The sequence below is a fragment of the Colobus angolensis genome, unplaced genomic scaffold (genome assembly GCF_000951035.1).
Source record: "Colobus angolensis palliatus isolate OR3802 unplaced genomic scaffold, Cang.pa_1.0 Scaffold188, whole genome shotgun sequence".
In the NCBI taxonomy this organism is placed as follows: domain Eukaryota; kingdom Metazoa; phylum Chordata; class Mammalia; order Primates; family Cercopithecidae; genus Colobus; species Colobus angolensis.
In genome coordinates this window covers 5080018-5098352 of record NW_012115021.1, presented here as the reverse complement: position 1 = coordinate 5098352, position 18335 = coordinate 5080018, and the positions used below count along the sequence as shown (strand labels likewise).

Sequence of the window (18335 nt, the reverse complement as noted above, 5' to 3'; positions counted from 1 at the left end):
AAAAAAAAAAAAGAAAAATCTAGCTCATTTAACTCCTCATCACAGTAAGTAAGATCGGTATCTTTAGTTCTGTTTCACACATGAAGAAAATGGAGGCATCAAAATCTTGTGGTTTAAAGTATGGAAGCTAGACCGTCTCTGTTTAAACCCCAGCTCTTTCACTTGCTAGCTGTGTGACCGTGGACAAGTTACTTAACCTCTCAGTGCCTTCATTTCTTTATGTGTTTAAAAAAAAAAAAAAAAGATGACAATAGTAATACCTATCTTCTAGTATTATTATGTAGGGGAAGAGGAAGAGCTTCCTCTAATTCTTTTTTTTTGAGAGGGAGTCTTGCTCTGTCGCCCAGGCTGGAGTGCAGTGGTGCGATCTCCACTCCACTGTAAGCTCCGCCTCCCAGGTTCACGCCATTCTCCTGCCTCAGCCTCCCATGTACCTGGGACTACAGGCGCCTGCCGCCCGGCTAATTTTTGTATTTTTAGTTGAGACGGGGTTTCACCGTGTTAGCCAGGGTGGTCTTGATCTCCTGACCTTGTGATCCGCCCGTCTTGGCCTCCCAAAGTGCTGAGATTACAGGCGTGAGCCACCGCGCCCAGCCAGCTTCCGCTAATTCTTGGAAAGTGTTGAGAACTTTGTGCTAGGCACACAGTGAGTACTATGTAAGTTTTTGTTAAATAACAAAAAATAAAAAGAAACGGAGACAACATGCTTTCACAAAAATAGTTAAACATAGAAGTGGGACTAGAGTGCAGGGTTCCCAGTCTTCATCCAGTCCCTCTCTCCCTGTCTTGGACTCCTGCACCATACGGAGATGCCTCCCCAACACTGCCAGGATCAACCTCCTGGGCCAGTGGTCCCAGTAAGCTACAAAGCTGGGTCACTATTTCACCATTTATAAAACCTTTCCCAAACATTTATTTAAATCTAGTGCTGTTAAATTTTTATAATTAGACACAGTGACTCATATGCCATGATGGTATTTTTGAGCTGTAATGATTCTTATTTTGGAAAAACATGATAGTGCATTTTATTATGATAATTTAGAAATTCTATTTTTATCCTTAATGATTTGAAATATATTTAAAAACTGAAAACTCTCTCTGATATTTCATTTTCTATATACGTGTTTGATCAACTGACTGGATCAGGAGAAAAAATGTACATAGTGGTGGTATCCATATCCCCTGGCACAACTCAGAAGTCATTTACAGGCCTAGGCTTCCTGTGTTTCTCTGACCAAGGGTGATCTCTGGCCAAGGAAAGGTTTGAGGTAGGCTGAAGTGCCCCAGAATTACCACCAACAGACAATTCTCAACCAGAGAGGAGAGTTGGTGGGTAAACACCCCACTCACCTCATTCTTTGGTGGCACAGTAGTCTCTCAGGGGATTCCCAGCAAGAATGTGCCCCAGTTGCCCATCGTGGTACCCTTTACTGGCTTTTTCTTTTTTTTTCTGAGACAGAGTCTTGCTCTGTCGCCCAGGCTGGAGTGCAGTGGCGCAATCTCAGCTCACTGCAAGGTCCACCTTCCCGGGTTCCGGCCATTCTCCTGCCTCAGCCTCCCGAGTAGCTGGGACTACAGGCGCCCGCCACCTCGCCCGGCTAGTGTTTTTTTTGTATTTTTTAGTAGAGACGGGGTTTCACTGTGTTAGCCAGGATGGTCTCGATCTCCTGACCTCGTGATCCACCCGTCTCGGCCTCCCAAAGTGCTGGGATTACAGGCTTGAGTTTACTGGCTTTTTCTACCTCCCCGTGCTTCCTGGCATCTTCTTCCAAATAATTACTTGCACCTAAATCCTTGTCTCGGGGTCTGTTTAGGGGTGAATGACAATTTACAAAGGCAATTTATGACCCTGAATCTACTATCCCTTCCACCTAGAGCACGGTTGATTTTTCTTTGTCTTTGTGATTTTTTTTCCCGTTCTCTGTGTATCTTCTTTGCTACACAGTAGAGTAATTGCAGGCTGTGTCTAACTACAATTTGCAAATGGGATTTCAAAATGTTTTTCAAACATTTTGGCTCGTAAAATTTTAACAAGTTATAAATGTATGTTCGTCCCTAACATTTTTGAGGAATGAACAATGTGTGCCAGGATGTTTGAACACCTAACTGAAATTAAATGGATTACTACTTTCCTTTGTCATTTTAAACATATCCACTGGCAACTGTAGTATTTCATCCTTCATATACCCTTCTGATGGGCTCCCTTACAGAGTTAGCATTGAGCTTTGAAATTGGATCACTCTGCTGAAACTCATTTTTGGCCCAAGGGTCAATAGTTGCCCAACTCCTTATGAGAAAGTGCCATAAGATGTCCAACAACTAATTGCATCTCTCTTTCCATTTTATCCCTAAGCTTCTACATCCCTCATATCCCAGGATCAGTACCTTCCCACTGTCAGTAGCTCTTTCTCTAGCCTTGTTCTAGCCTCTGGTTTCTAGTCCTTCACTGGTGCCATTTTTCATCTTGGCTCTAAGATCAAGGTCTCACTCAGATGAACCCTGCTGGCTTTGAGGCCTCAGAATATTTTAAAGAGCCCAGACACTACTCCAGGCCTCAGGCCATAGGGAACTGTGTATATGGGGGTGAAGAGAACCCTTGACGCCTTAGCCAAATTTTCTGGCAAGTGTCTTCTGGGACAATGAACCCCAAAGTGAACTTCACATGCTCCTGGAAAGGTGTGGCCTGATCTGACAGGTAAGGGAGGAAAGTACCAAAGCCTCCATTTATATTGATTTTTATTTTAATATAAGGATGAATTAAACACGAGTAATATGTAGTATCCAAATTGAGGCTCCCCCACATCGCAGGATTCCTTACCATGTGTGGCTCAGGCAGCAGGAGTGAGCGGCCCACTATCTAGAAGGCTCAGATAGGACACCATTACTCTTCTTTGCACTTTGAGCTTAAGAGAAGGCATTGCGGACTGATGTGTGTTGTGCATAATCTAGTTTTAATTAAAGTAACCTCCTCAGATGGGCAAGTGGCTTAAAAATATTCCTGCTGAAACAAAATAGAACAAAACAGAACCCCACAGATTGTAGATGATATTACAATTGCAAGCCTAAGAGAATAATATGAATATAACAAAGAAGACACTTTCCTCATTCCTGGTATAGGCTGTAATCAGATATGACACATTCAATCACAAAGGTTCACTGTCAATAAACTAGGATAAAATATTTAACAAAAAATATTTAAAGTAGTCTTTAAAGTTTTATTTTACTGTTAGCTCATCTTTTAAAAATTCTACATTTTAGCATATGTTTTCTCCCTGACTTGTTTATGAAGTCTTGTATAATACCCACCCACATTCAGCAATGACCATTTTCTGGATTTTTTTCTCTTTCTTTCTGTGTGCATGTTGTTGTGTTTTGTTTTGCTGAGCTTTGGAAAGTAGGGTGCACACATCCTCACCTTTCACCCCTAAGTATTTCAGTGTATATTTCCTGAGAACAAGGGTAGTCTTCTACACAACCCAATGCCACCATCACATTGAATGAAATTAACAATAATTCCTGGTAACGTAGAATGAAATTGTACCTAATATATTAGTACAGCAGTACATATATATAATTTAGACATTAACATACATACAATGTAGTTGTATGTTCAATTTGTTATTACTTTCTTAAAGCTCTGTTCTTAAAGGATTTTTAAAGAATGGGAGTTGGTATACTTCCCTAAGTGCCCCCACTTCCCCTCCAACCTCCCACCACCCTTACTCCAGCTTCTTCTTGGGCATCAGAGTAGACTGACAAGGTCCAGATGAATGTTTTCTGCAGGGAACTGGCCCAACTTGTGTTGCTAGATGGAATATAATTTTTGTTCTTTTCTTCTCTTCTCCATCTCTTCTGTCTTCTCCCCTTTCCTCTCCTCTCCTCCTCTCCCTTGCCTCCTTCTCTCCTATCCTCCAATTTCCTTTCTTTTTCTCTTGTTCCTTTTTTTCTCTTCCCCTCCTTCCATCCCCTGATTTCCCCAGTGAGTCTGCTCTTTTCCTTTTAGTCCCTCAGGCATTCCTGCCCATGTCTGACAGCAGAAAAGTTGAGGAATTATTTATTTAATTGCCCTTTTGCTGGAGCTCTTCACCCCTCCACGCCCTGTTAATCACACACTCAGGCCTGTGAGCTCCAAAGCTGACTAAGCTTGTTCCCTCCATGCAGGGACAGAAGTTCTCTCCTGCCCCCTATTACTGCTCTTTTTTACCCATCCTGGTGGGACAAACTAGAGTTTCACCCCTCTCCAACACTTTACCTCTCCCTGTTGAGCCAAAAGCAAATCCCAAGACATTTCTTTTCCCCAGCTTAGCTTCTTCAGTCTCTCTGAATCATAGAGGTTTTCCAAGAAGTTGGTGCTCATGCACAAATTAAAGCAATGAAGAAAAGGAGCCAAAAGATGGAGGAATGCCGGGGTAAATAATCAACCTGAAGATCCCCAAACATTAATACTCCCCAAATGCAACAAGCCACCCAAAGTTCTAGAACCTCCCTGGTCTCCTTCCTTTGTTTGTTCCTATTGGAGGAATACCTGCTGACTCTTCCTTAGCTTCTGTAACAGGATGTGACTTTACTCCACTTCTCCCCAGTCTTCCCTCATCGATGTTGTCAATATTACTTGAAATGACCACAAAGACTCCTTACTCCTTTCTTTATAGGGTCATCAAAAGCTTGAGGCTAAGAATTGCAAGTCCCTTGTGGAGGGTAGAATAGCGAAGTGGGATATGAGTTCTGTTTGTTCATTCAGTGTAGCACCTCAGTTCTTAAGGTAATGGGGAATGTAATAGCTAATTTCTGGAGGGTTCTTTCTAGCTATTTTGTTAACATATCCCCATGAGCTCCCTGTCAGTAAATAATTATCTCCTGTTCAAAGATGAGAATACTGAAGTGCAAAGTCTACGATTCATCCAAGACCATACAACTAGTTGGTAGAATCACCATTAGGAACTACATCTCTTGATCCTAGGTCTGCATTGGCACCCAGAGGAAACTAGAGTATATTAAGAAGAGGTGAAAAGGAGCACTGGAGATATTTATCCTGGAGAAAATACAAAAGCATAACTGCAATCTGTTACATACTTAAAGGTAACAGTTGGATGGGCACCAAAGACCAGTAAGTTCTCCATTTGTGGAGTAATAGCTCAGAGAGATAAGATTCCATTGCTGTGGGTTATAATCATCATACACGCCAGCTGATAATTGCCTCAGTTGTTCAGAAAAAATCTTGGTGCTATTCTCAGGAGAAAATAAAGTTGATGTTTAATAGTTTTGTCAAATCTCATCAGGTAGAATTCTAATTTTAAGGCAGGCAATGTGTCAGTTACCCTAGAGACCATTTGGTTCATTTAATTATCTTCTTTACCTCAGTATTCTCCACATAGTATACATTAGGACTGAAGTGGAGGTTTCAAAATATTGTAATGCAACAATTCCTACAGACTTCTGTAGGTAATTATGGACAAATAAGGGCTGAAATGCTGGAACCTTAAAAATAAACGAACTGCCCATATTTGAATAAAAGACATACCTTTCTGTGGGCAAAGGTTTCCAACCCTGAGTGTGGGAGCCAGCTACTTCTACTTGCCAAGAATCTCTTTGACACATTAATCTTGCCACAGAGAATGTTTTGTGACCTTTCCAATGTTTGCATAAGAAAAATGAAGCACAGATGTTTTCAGAAGTGGGAAACAATTGTTTGAGCCCCATATTGTCAGAGGAGCAAATTTGTCAGTCTATTGAAGAATGATTTTTACTGACTTAATGTGTAAAAGGGAAACTTCTCTCACTCATTTGTGAGAAGTTGGAAATAAATAAGAGACACATCGGCAAGTCACATACTATTCATCAATTAATTAGCAAGTATTTGCCGAGTCCCTACTTTGAAATAAGTGATTTGCAGAGCAAGGAACCTGGAACATTTTTAGGGAGACAGGAAAAAGAGAAGAGGAGAGGATGTAAGCTTCTGACCTCAGGAAACTTAAGGAAAAGTCAGGTAGAAAAGACATACCCATAGAATGTAAATTAGTATAATCACTATGAACGGTTTGGAGGTTCCTCAAAAAGCTAAAAATAGAGCTAACATATGATCAAGCAATCCTGCTGGGCATATATCCAAAAGAAAGGAAATCAGTATATCTAAGAGATATCTGCACTCCCGTGTTTGTTGCAGCACTGTTCACAATAGCCAAGATTAGGAAGCACACTAAATGTCCATCAGCAGATGATTGGATAAAGAAAATGTGGTACATATATACAGTGGAGTACTATTCAGCCATAAAAAGAATGACATCCTGTCATTTGCAACAACATGGATGGAACTGAAGATCATTATGTTAAGTGAAATAAATCAGACACAGAAAGACAAACATTGCATGCTCTCACTTATTTGGGAGATCTAAAAATCAAAACAATTGAATTATGGACATAGAGAGTAGAAGGATGGCTACCAGAGGCTGGGAAGGGTAGTGAGATGGGGGGAGGCAGTGGTGGTTAATGGGTACAAAAAGTAGTTAGAAAGAATGAATAAAACCTACTATTTGTCAGCACAACAGGATGACTATAGTCAATAATAACTTAATTGTACATTGTAAAATAACTAAAAGAGTATAATTGGATTGCTTTTAACACTAAGGATAAATGCTTGAGAGGATGGATACCCCATTCTACAGGATGTGATTATTATGCATGGCATGCTTGTACCAAAACATCTCATGTACCCCATAAGTATATATTCCTACCACGTACCTACAAAAATTAAAAATGAAAAAAGAAGGAAAAGACATACCCATAGAAAACTAGCAAACAATTCAAGATAGTGCATAATAAGCAGAAAATGAGAGGAGTTGATAATCTTGTCATAAAAGTCAGACAGGTTGGGAGAAAGGATGGGAACTATTAAGGCCTAGATTGGTCAGCACAAGCTTCATCAAGATGATACTTAAACTGAAATTTGGAAGGATTGGATTTAAATGAATCAAGAATCTGGAATTGGGCATGACAGAAGGAGGGAAACAGGAAAGTAATGGAAAATTTAGGAATGAGGCATAGACTAGTCTATCTCTTGAGTACAATGGAAAGTTGACAGCTTGTTCTTTCAGAGGGTAGCAAATGGGGAATGATCTATGCAAAATGATCTCGGAACTAAGTCTGGTGATAACTTTAAAGGGTTATCACATCTAATTGTTTTAGATAAGGCTCTTTTGTTGGCAAAGAACAGAAGCCACTCAAACTAACTCAAGTAAAAAGGGGATGGTAGTATTGTAAAATTATAATAGGAGATCTCTTGTACATTCAAAACTAGTACATAAGCCAGAAACCATACCCTCTATACGACTTAGGGCCACATTATCTCGGCTTCTCCTCTTATGTCTGCTTCATTCTTTTTCTCTCAGTCCCTTTACTCAGCTTATTCATCTTCTACATGTTTAAATATGGCTGCCCTGATCTTTTCCTTGACATCAAAATCTTGTATTTCCAGCATCTATTACTGACTAACTATATTCTCTCTATTTTTCTGTTTAAATGCTTAAGAGAAAGAGAAACTCTTTAGCAGCTAGCCAGGCAGTTCATTGACTGGTTTAGATTGGGTATCCACTCCAATCCAACCAGCCATCTCTCCTAAACAGGAACTACCCAGTGGTGTCTCCCTGCATTGGGAGCTCTGGGCAGAGCAATCTAGGCCAGAATAGGATATAGACTGATATGCTTCATGCTATACAGAACCATTAGACTTGCGGGAAACATTTTGTATGTTCTATATACATTTGAGAAACATCTGGTCTATTTCCCTCCCTCTAGGAAGAATTTACCCAAAGCTCTCTTCTGAAAGAACTATGGGTTCTAAAAAACATTGGTTCTAAATTGAATGTTGACTCTACCACCTCTTAAACTGAGCTTCAATTTCCCATCTGCAGAATGGAGATAATAATGTCTACCTATTGGAGTTGTCTGGAATATAAATGAGATAATATAGATTCTATTCTCTGCTTGGAAAAAGGCATAGAGCTTAGTAAATGGGATTTCTTTCATTTATTTGCTATGTTCGGAACATACCGTAACAGAAAATTGTTTGCAATGCATTTTAACTTATTTTTAATTGCACAAGTGATATATGAATATGTCAATACTTTAAAGCAAATACTAGATGTTATATTATTTCACTGGTAAATATTTTAGCATGTGTCTTTTATAAACAAGGTCTTTTAAGAAACACATAGCCACAATACCGTTATCACACTCAATACATTCAAAATAATTCCTTGATATCACCAAAAATACATTTATATTTGATTTTCTTCAATATTGATTTTACAAATATCTTTTTATCATTGTTTTGTTTGAGTCAAAACCCAAAAGGAATCTACACGTTGCATTTGGTTGATATGTCTTATACATTTCAGTCAGTCTATAACCATTCTCCCTCATTTTCTATGTCATATATTTGTTGGAAAAAAAGGGGTAACTATTCCTGGATTTTCCAATTCAGAATTTGGCTGACTGTATCCTTATAGCATCATTTAGCAGGTTCTTCTATCACCTTATTTCCTGAAGACTGGCACATAAATCTAGAGGCTTAATTAGATTTAGATTCAAATTAATTTTCTGATAAAACTATAAATGTTTTATATTTTAAAGGTTGTGAATTTAAAAGAGCATAGTTCCCATGGTATTTTGCATCTAGGAAGACAAGATTCCTAAAAGAGAAGGAAGTAAGCCATTTACTCTGGTTTCTGACTGAGTGAATCACCTTTACTCAGAGAGTTAGTGGTAATTATGACTACTATCTGCCAGAAAATGCAGACAGAAGTCTTAGTTATCATTTTATTTCTAACAAATTTATTAGCGATATCTTTAGCCATATGCATCTTTGGCTGAAGATGTTCACATCCCTTTAATTAAAGATACCGATTTCTTGCCTACATTCTAAGCTAGGAAAATGTTTAAAATGGCTAATGAATAAAGAAGATATGAGAAGAAAATAGAACTTTCTTTTAAGTTTTTATCTGTGTTTGTATTTGTTTAAAAATAAAGCAAACACAGGTACATTGAAGCAGTACTGTAGTACTGTTCTGGAATTTTGGGGTTTGGGGTGTCTAATAAATTATAGCCCTCTCTTCCTTACCTAATTTGAGAACAGAAAGCCAGATAAAGAAATCAGAGAGACTATGATAAAAAATAGTTGCATCTATGTCTGATAAAGCAGTTTGGGGAATGTAACTCAGGTCTATAGCAATAATGAACTTGCAGACACTCTCTTATCTTCTATATTACACTTGCCATTCCTCTAGACAGGGCCGGTTAAACAACCATAGTCCTCCCTGAGCCCAATGCACAAGCCAGGTTCTTTTTCCTAAACTCGCCACTGAATAATTCATTCCCCCTTCCCTGGTAGGAGGAGGAAAGTGAGTGAGGAGTCAGGGTGCAACCAAGAGTGGTAAACCAATGGAGGTCTAATCAACATGAAAACAAATGGAAATAAGTATTCCCCTTCCCTGAAGTCCATGATATAAAAGAGTATCCTAGGTAGAACCCAGTTTAAACGCAGCATTTTCAGCAATAAACACCCTCATATGTAGTTGGTCTCAACTCATATCAACTTCCACATTATAGTAGCTCATGTTCAATTGAACAAACTTGTGTGGAGTATGCAAATCACAGTGCTGGCAGATTCCAAGATGGAAAAAGACATATTCTTTGCCCACCAAAGGCTCATGCTCTAGTGGGTTCTCAGACAGGTGTACACAAGATAACTGTGCCCTTGTCTTGTCGCCCACTGTGCTAGAGACCATATGGGGAGTGTGCAGACATGGAGATGTGCTGCTCAGATCTCCCTTGAAGAAGAGACTTGCCCAGCTGCAGGGGTTGCGGTTAGCTGAAACCTCCAACTACCTGTTCTTTCAGGGTTCACTTCAGCTTTCAAGCTGTGGTCATGTTCTCTTGAGTGATTCCTGCTCAGTGACTGAGCCAGGTAGTAACTGAGATCACATTCTTCTTGGGGTGACCCCATGCAATGACTAAGCAAGCTGATTATACATGGGCCTTGCAGTTTCCACCCAAAGCAGGACTTCCCTGTTGGGTAATCTTTGCTCCTAAGCTTCCTGTTGGGCTGGCGTAGAATGACCGGCTATCCCAGTTTGCTTGGACTGAGAGATTTCCCAGGATATAGGATTTGCCATGCTAAAACTGGAAAATTTCCAGGCAAACCAAGATGTTTAGTCATCCTCGCTAGTATAGACCTGACAAGCTCCCTCTTCCTATCCTACTTCCTCCCCTTTTCCCTTTCACAGGTGCTGCTCCTCAATAAAACGTTCATTTCTTACTTCATCTCAGTGTCTGCTTCCCAGAATACTCCACCCAAGACATGGGCACAAATAGCTCACAAACCAGGAAGAACCTAAATACTTCAAGAGAAGATAAAGTTGAGATTAGGAAGGCAAGGGAAAAATCAATGTGAAAATTACAGGGATTCTCCTGGGTATTACTTTTTCAGGGGACCATTTATTATGCATACTTTGAAAAAGAAAAGAGGCATATTTAAAATACTCAATGACTTACGGTTCCCTGAAGTGGATCGGAATACTCAAAATGAAGGTTTTGCCAAAAAAACAAAAAGCCAGCCTCCTTGTCTCTGTGTCCTTTAAGCAACAACATGCCTTATTATTCATTTCTATGATTTAAGAAGAAAAACAAAGGGAAGGTCAGCTTTTCTAAGAGGTATTCTTAAAATCGAGAGAGTGTGAATTGTACAAAATGGTGACTATAGTTAATAACAATGTATTGCACACTTGAAAATTGCTAAGAGTAGATTTTAACTGTTCTCATTTTTAAAAGATAAGTATGTGAGGTAATGTATATGTTAATCAGCTCAATCTAGTCATTCCACAATGTATACATATTTTAAAACATCATGTTGTGTATACATACAGTAAATATATACAATTTATATTTATGTTAATTTTTAAAAATTGAATTAACATGAAAAGAGAATATCAGCGGAATGGTACTTCTGGAGAGAGGAGAAGGCATCCTTCAGGGCTAGTTTAGAGTGAGGCAAGTGGTTATTTGGAGTACAAAATTTAAGGAGGCACTCACTCTCAGGGTCATAGAGCTCAGAGTCGGCACCCTCAGGACCTGAAAGTGAGCACCGCCTTAAATATTGTACCCCGGGTGTCTTGCTTGCCTCAACTTAGTCCTGGCTCTGCTATTCAGAATAATATTATGCAACTGATGAGGATCCTTCTTTCCTGCCCTAGATACAAAGCCATTGTCCGGCCAATGGATATCCAGGCCTCTCATGCCCTGATGAAGATCTGCCTCAAAGCCGCCTTTATCTGGATCATCTCCATGCTGCTGGCCATTCCAGAGGCTGTGTTTTCTGACCTCCATCCCTTCCATGAGGAAAGCACCAACCAGACCTTCATTAGCTGTGCCCCATACCCACACTCTAATGAGCTTCACCCCAAAATCCACTCCATGGCTTCCTTTCTCGTCTTCTACGTCATCCCACTGTCAATCATCTCTGTTTACTACTACTTCATTGCTAAAAATCTGATCCAGAGTGCTTACAATCTTCCCGTGGAAGGGAATATACATGTCAAGAAGCAGGTAGGTGCTTAGGATTGATTCATTTCCTCCTTGGGGATATAATCCCTTGCATTTCTTTTGGACCCCACTGACAAGCCATGACACTTGAATCTGCAATTAGATGAGGTGGGTGATGTGCGGCCAGATGCTAAATGGAAACGCCTGGCCATGGAAACCCAAGGTGTTCTTTATAATCTTATTCTCCTGTTACAGACCTAAGCTAGGGAGGTGTTGTGAACCTGAAAGATTTCCAGTGTGGGTTTCTTTTTGAGAAATAATCTGAAAAAGAGTTGTATTTTAAAAATAAATAAATAAAGCTTTGAGGCTCATGGGATGTGACTTCTTTAAACTCCAGTCACATTGTTTGCCTAGAAAGAGGATTACCACATGGAGACAAAGCAGAGGAGGCTGGAAAGTGAGGCCAGTTGAAGAAAAAGAAGTAGTTTGATTAGGATGGGCTCACACTGATTTGGGCTCAAGTCTAAGCTTCATGATGTACTCAGCCTCTCTGAGACTTAGTTTTCTTACCTATCAAATAGGCTTATAATCCCTACATTGTAAAACTATTGGAAGATTACGAGAGAGAGTATATGTTAGGCCTGTAGTGCCCAGCATGCAAGATGCCCTCCATATGATTAGACTCTCTCTCTCATTCCCTATAACACCCCATAATTTCATCCTTGAGGTACAAACAAATGGTAGAAAGCAAGGGCTCTGGCTTCCTCCTCTTTGTCAGTGCTCGCCTTCTAGCCCAGGTGTAGATCATGTAGCATCTATGATGGAAAAGCAGAAACACTCCCCACTCCATTTCAGTGAATAGCTGACTCACTTAAAGACCTTACCCTTTAAAGTTCACTATTTATGTATTTGTCTCAATTGTGGGGGAAGAGTGACAATTTCCAATGAAACTACCTTCCTACTTGAAAAACCCCTCATTAGCCAACATCCATTGTACCCCAAACTCTTTATGGAGAAACATGTTTCTCCTTGAGGTAGTGGATGGAGTTGGGAGAAAAAGGAGATGCCCATCCCTCTTTGCCACAGTCCCTTTCTACAGACTATAGTCCAGAGATAACTCAAGATTTTAAAATCATAATAATAGAGAGTTATCTTGGTTTAGCCAATGAAGAAGAACAAAGCTGGCTGCTCTTTTTGAGCATCAGAGGGAATAAAAAATTATTAACTGCGGAGAAAAGAAAGACATGAAGTCATATGGCTGATAAACTGCACCAATGCTCTCCTGAAGAAAAAGGGGGCACTTATTAGAATTTCATGTTGCAATACAGTCAAATACGTAATCAACTTTGTTTAAAGATCTGTTCTCAGTGGTGTGTTCTAACTCTATTCTTCCTCATGGGTTTCTGCTTCCTGGCTCATCCATTTCTGTGTTTCTGACTCTTTTTTTTTTTTCCCCCTTTTCTATCTGTTTCTGTTGCCTTTCTCTCATTTTACTGGATTCTCTCTTGCCCTCTCCTATTGAACTCTTTTTCTATGACTTTGTGAACTCATCTATTGCCCTAATTGTTTTTCCCTGTCTCTTTCTCTGCCTGAATCTTCGTCTCTCTGCATTCTTCTGACACTGTCCCTTGCTTCTTCTTTCTCTCTCCATGTGACTCTCCCCTTAGATTGAATCCCGGAAGCGACTTGCCAAGACAGTGCTGGTGTTTGTGGGCCTGTTTGCCTTCTGCTGGCTCCCCAATCACGTCATTTACTTGTACCGCTCCTACCACTACTCTGAGGTGGACACCTCCATGCTCCACTTTGTCACCAGCATCTGTGCCCGCCTCCTGGCCTTCACCAACTCCTGCGTGAATCCCTTTGCCCTCTATCTGCTGAGCAAGAGTTTCAGGAAACAGTTCAACACTCAGCTCCTCTGTTGCCAGCCTGGCCTGATCATCCGGTCTCACAGCACTGGAAGGAGTACAACCTGCATGACCTCCCTCAAGAGTACCAACCCCTCCGTGGCCACCTTTAGTCTCATCAATGGCAACATCTGTCACGAGCGGTATGTCTAGATGGACCCTTGACTTCGCGCCCTGAAGGACGGTTTTGCTTTATGGCTAGACAGGAACCCTTGCATCCATTGTTGTGTCTGTGCCCTCCAAAGACCCTTCAGAATGCTCGTGAGTGGTGTAGCTGGGGGTAGGGGTGGGGAGACCCAAGTAATGGATCACCATTATATTTCGAAAGAAGCCATCAAGTCTTAAGTTTTTCATTTCAACTTGTGAACGTTTCCTCTGATGTGAAGCAAACCTTCCCTTTTTAGAAAAGGGAACAAATAGAAAATTATTTTTTAAGCATCAAGCCCTGTTAAACGGTTGTGACCAATTATGTCATAGAAACTGTATGAACAACCAGATTTATATAGCAGAGAAATCATGCATTGAATTCTTACTTTGTGAAAGACCTCACCTTGTCATTTCTTTAAGCCGACGCTAGTACTTTAGAAATACGACTTGACTTTGTTTTCAGGAATATCTGTAATACACAAACCAAGGAATAACTTTTATTTACACTCCTAATATGAAAAGTCAATGCTGTGAAAGAGCTCCATGTATGAGGGACACTCTCCAAGTGGTTAACAATGGAAGCTAGTTTGATATAAAACAATTCTCTAAGCATTTATTTTTTAAAAAAAGATGTTACTGAGGACCTAGGAGAAATGCTAAATACATACTTTTAAAGCAAAAATACAACCAAACACATTGACACGTATATAAAGATCCACGTGTGGCTATGCATGATATTTCACACTCCGAATTCTTACCTGATGGAGGTCTTGTTTGCTGCTACAGTTTTAATCATCCAGAGTGCCATTCCACTATAGAAGAGAAATCCTTTTAGGAAAAAAATTCATCATGCTATTAATCAAATATCTATAAATGCATAAAGTACAGTATTTATTCTTGATACATAGGTTTTGAGTCAAGTGTATTTACTTAGATTTGTCTTTGACCGCTATACTGAATCAGTAGTTTCACTATAAGAAAGAAGGGATTGGGCAGATCACGAGGTCAGGAGATCGAGACCATCCTGGCTAACACAGTGAAACCCTGTCTCTACTAAAAATACAAAAAATAGCCGGGCGTGGTGGCGGGCCACCTGTAGTCCCAGCTACTCGGGAGGCTGAGGCAAGAGAATGGCACGAACCCGGGAGGCAGAGCTTGCAGTGAGCTGAGATAGTGCCACTGCACTCCAGCCTGGGCCACAGAGTGAGACTCAGTCTCAAAAATAAACAAATAATAAAAAATAAAATAGAAAGAAGGGATTGTATCTGAGTAGAAATAGGAACATGTTTATATTTAGTGTATGCTTCTGCTAACGTTTGTGGGAGGAAGTGAATAAAATTTCAGTAACAAGTATTTTTTTGTCTGAATATGTATAAGAAAGTCACAGGGGCCGGGCACGGTGGCTCAAGCCTGTAATCCCAGCACTTTGGGAGGCCGAGACGGGCAGATCACGAGGTCAGGAGATCGAGACCATCCTGGCTAACCTGGTGAAACCCCGTCTCTACTAAAAAATACAAAAAACTAGCCGGGCGAGGTGGAGGGCGCCTGTAGTCTCAGCTACTCGGGAGGCTGAGGCAGGAGAATGGCGTGAACCCAGGGGGCGGAGCTTGCAGTGAGTGGAGATCCGGCCACTGCACTCCAGCCTGGGCAACAGAGCGAGACTCCGTCTCAAAAAAAAAAAAAGAAAGTCACAGGGGTCTTAACTTTAAGAACTGATTGAAAAACAGCTACAGACTTGTTTCTACTTAAGAAGAGTATTTATGATAGAGCCCATGTGCAGAAAAAGACTTGGCTGAAATATTTTTCTTTTTCTAAGTGAATGTAGTTGGCTCTAAAAAGATTTGATTCCCTTACTTTAGAAACCCTGAATGGAGTTTTTCTTCACTCAAAGAGAGGGCAATTTTGACAGGTTGCAAACATATTAACCCACTTTCAAATAAATTCAAATTTTACAAATGTGCCCTTACACATTAAAATCCTAAGACAATTTTAATTTAGGTTTTCTCTATCCAGATGAGACACAAACAGTTGGCTCTCATTTTCACATGGCACATATGAAAAGAAAGATTCTTGTCTCTTGATATGAAGAAGTGCCCACTGTCTATTTGAGCTTTAGGAGTTAGGACCAAGACAGGGTGAAACTTCTTCAATTCTGCTTGCTACGTGCTCTTCTGTATTGTACACACCTGCTTTCCTGGTAGTCCATAATTACATAGAACAGTTTGAAAAGCAAGGCAGATAGTACAGCTTAAAGAACCAAGATTTCTAGCTTGACAGTCCAACTCTGCCTCTAGCTATATCACTCTGGCTATCAATTTCACTTGTCTAGACTCATGTTTTCATCTCTAGACTGAGAAGAGAGTGCTAAGGTCTTGTCTATCGCTAAAATTCTGAGTCTCTTCATCGTCTCCAATTCTGTCTCTGCAGCATTTCTGTAGCCCACTTAGTCACAGTAGCCTCACTTCTGCTACCCTTGCAACAACAACTCTTTGGAAATCCTTCAACCACTATTCTATATTCGTGTTCACATTAGTGGTATGAAAGGAGACAGACCATTCTGTTGCTTCAAGGGGCCCCTTGGAATACTTTGCATGAATGATATTCCGCAAGCTTGCTATGTTTTGGAGTTAGAGCTGAAAGAGACATAAGAAAACATATTGCTGAGTCTTCTCATTATACAAAGGGTACTCTTCCTATTCACCCTTCTTCAACCTCCATGCATCTATTATCTTGAACTAGTGTTCCACAATTAGCCCTTGGCTTTCTTCAAAACCCTTGATTATAAATGACTCTACACTTAGTTAGTTGCTAACATGTTTAGCCTTTTGAATACCTAGCATAACTTGTTCAGGCATCTCTGATCTACCTGCTTCCAGGGACATTTTGGGAGTAGAGCTCATCTTCATGTCTCCTTCAGTTAACATCATGGCATAGATTGTGTGTGGTCTCCTTCCTAGCTTCTGGACAGAGTGAGGAGATGGAGGTCGAGGTGTAGCTGTGTGTCCTTAGGCGAATCTTATTACTTTTTTTTTTTTTTTTTTGAGATGGAGTTTCGCTCTTGTTGCCCAGACTGGAGTGCAATGGCACTATCTGTGCTCACCGCAACCTCCACCTTCTGGGTTCAAGGGATTCTCCTGCCTCAGCCTCCTGAGTAACTGGGATTTCAGGCATGTGCCACCATACCCGGCTAATTTTGTATTTTTTTAGTAGAGACGGGGTTTCTCCATGTTGGTCAGGCTGGTCTCGAACTCCTGACCACAGGTGATCTGCCTGCCTTGGCTTCCCAAAGTGCTGGGATTACAGGCACCGTGCCCGGCCGAATCTTACTACTTCTTTGAGACCCTTAAATGAAAGGATTGAAGGAGGCCTTTGCCAGCCAGTGACCAAGAACTGGTAAAACAATTTTGTGAATTAACTAATGGATTGATTTAGACCTTCTTACCAGGAAGGACATAGTTGGGCCTTCTCTAGGGAAGTCAAAATTTTATTATTTTATTCCACCTCAAAAACCTAAAATTACGTGAGAGAGACCCAAGTCCCCACGTGTATCACTTCTCTGCCAAAGCAGAGTGTGGCAGGGGCTGAAGCTGAGACATTTCACGCCTGGCTTCCAAAGATAATCACGTTTAGCACTTAAGTCTTTGGCAAGAAAAAAAAATCAATTTTTGCTGTGGAAAACCATCTGTGTTTATTCAATTGACAGACACTACCTTTCAATCTATCTTAAATTGAGCCTCCCTGAGGCAGGCAGCTCCACAGTGATAGATTAAGCAATAAACAAAGCAGTCTTCCCACCAACGGCTGCTGCTGGCAGGGAAGGTGCAGCTGCTATTTGGAGTGATATTCTTTAGCAAGATGATACTCCCTGCTTAGTGGAGACAGGGCCCCTCCCTGTTGTTGATTTGATGATTCTCCATAAATGTGGATGGCTAAATCCTGTTTTTTGGACTGCCTTCACTCTCGCACTGAACCTGCCTTCTGCCTCATTAACAAGCTCTGGATTTCCCTCTTTGTCCACAAAAAATTTGGTTTCATCTGGAAGGATGGAGAACCCTTACGTAAATAAACTGTTTAGGGGCTGCTGCAGATGAACCAAGCTCATCTTGTTATGAAAATGAACACTGAACAGAAATAAATGAACTTGACGATAGCACATGAGCATCCTTGCATTGTAAAGTCTTCATTTATGTCAAAAGTAGCAGTTGGTTATTGGTTTCAGAGTGTCTTCATGCATCAAGTAGCTTCTGGTAATAGAAATTAACTTTGTTTGGGGAGTACACATTGAATGGCATCATCTGTGGACTAAAAGGTGGCTAAGTCACTGTTCCTGGAAGCCAGCTAGAAACCATCGCCCTGGGAAGCTGACTGTATGGGAGCTGAAGGAAGAGCCATCCACTTGTATCGTGGTGAGATGGGAAGGGTGCAAACTTTCTTGCCATTTGTGCTCTTCACATTCACAACAGGAGGTAGCTATTGTTAGAGAGTAGCTTAGAATTACCTCTGGGTTTCTGGGGGGATGGAGCACCTTTTGTACATTTGTCTAATTTTTGGCTATATTTTCATGAAATGGATTAACAGCTGAAAACAAAGGGATTAAAGAATCTTTCTAAGGCCGGGCGCAGTGGCCCAAGCCTGTAATCCCAGCACTTTGGGAGGCCGAGACGGACGGATCACGAGGTCAGGAGATCGAGACCATCCTGGCTAACATGGTGAAACCCCGTCTCTACTAAAAAATACAAAAAACTAGCC

At 40.7% G+C, this 18335-nt stretch overlaps 1 protein-coding gene across 1 annotated transcript in view; it reads left to right on the top strand.

Annotated features, from left to right (window-relative positions):
- Nucleotides 1–14466, top strand: part of GRPR (gastrin-releasing peptide receptor) — a 31426-nt gene extending 16960 nt beyond the window's left edge. Inside the window, exons 2-3 of the mRNA XM_011940252.1 lie at nucleotides 11247–11598; nucleotides 13203–14466. Coding sequence (XP_011795642.1) covers nucleotides 11247–11598; nucleotides 13203–13592 — 742 coding nt within the window. The 3' untranslated portion in view covers nucleotides 13593–14466. The remainder of the gene's footprint in view (nucleotides 1–11246; nucleotides 11599–13202) is intronic.
- Nucleotides 14467–18335: the final 3869 nt, after the last annotated feature.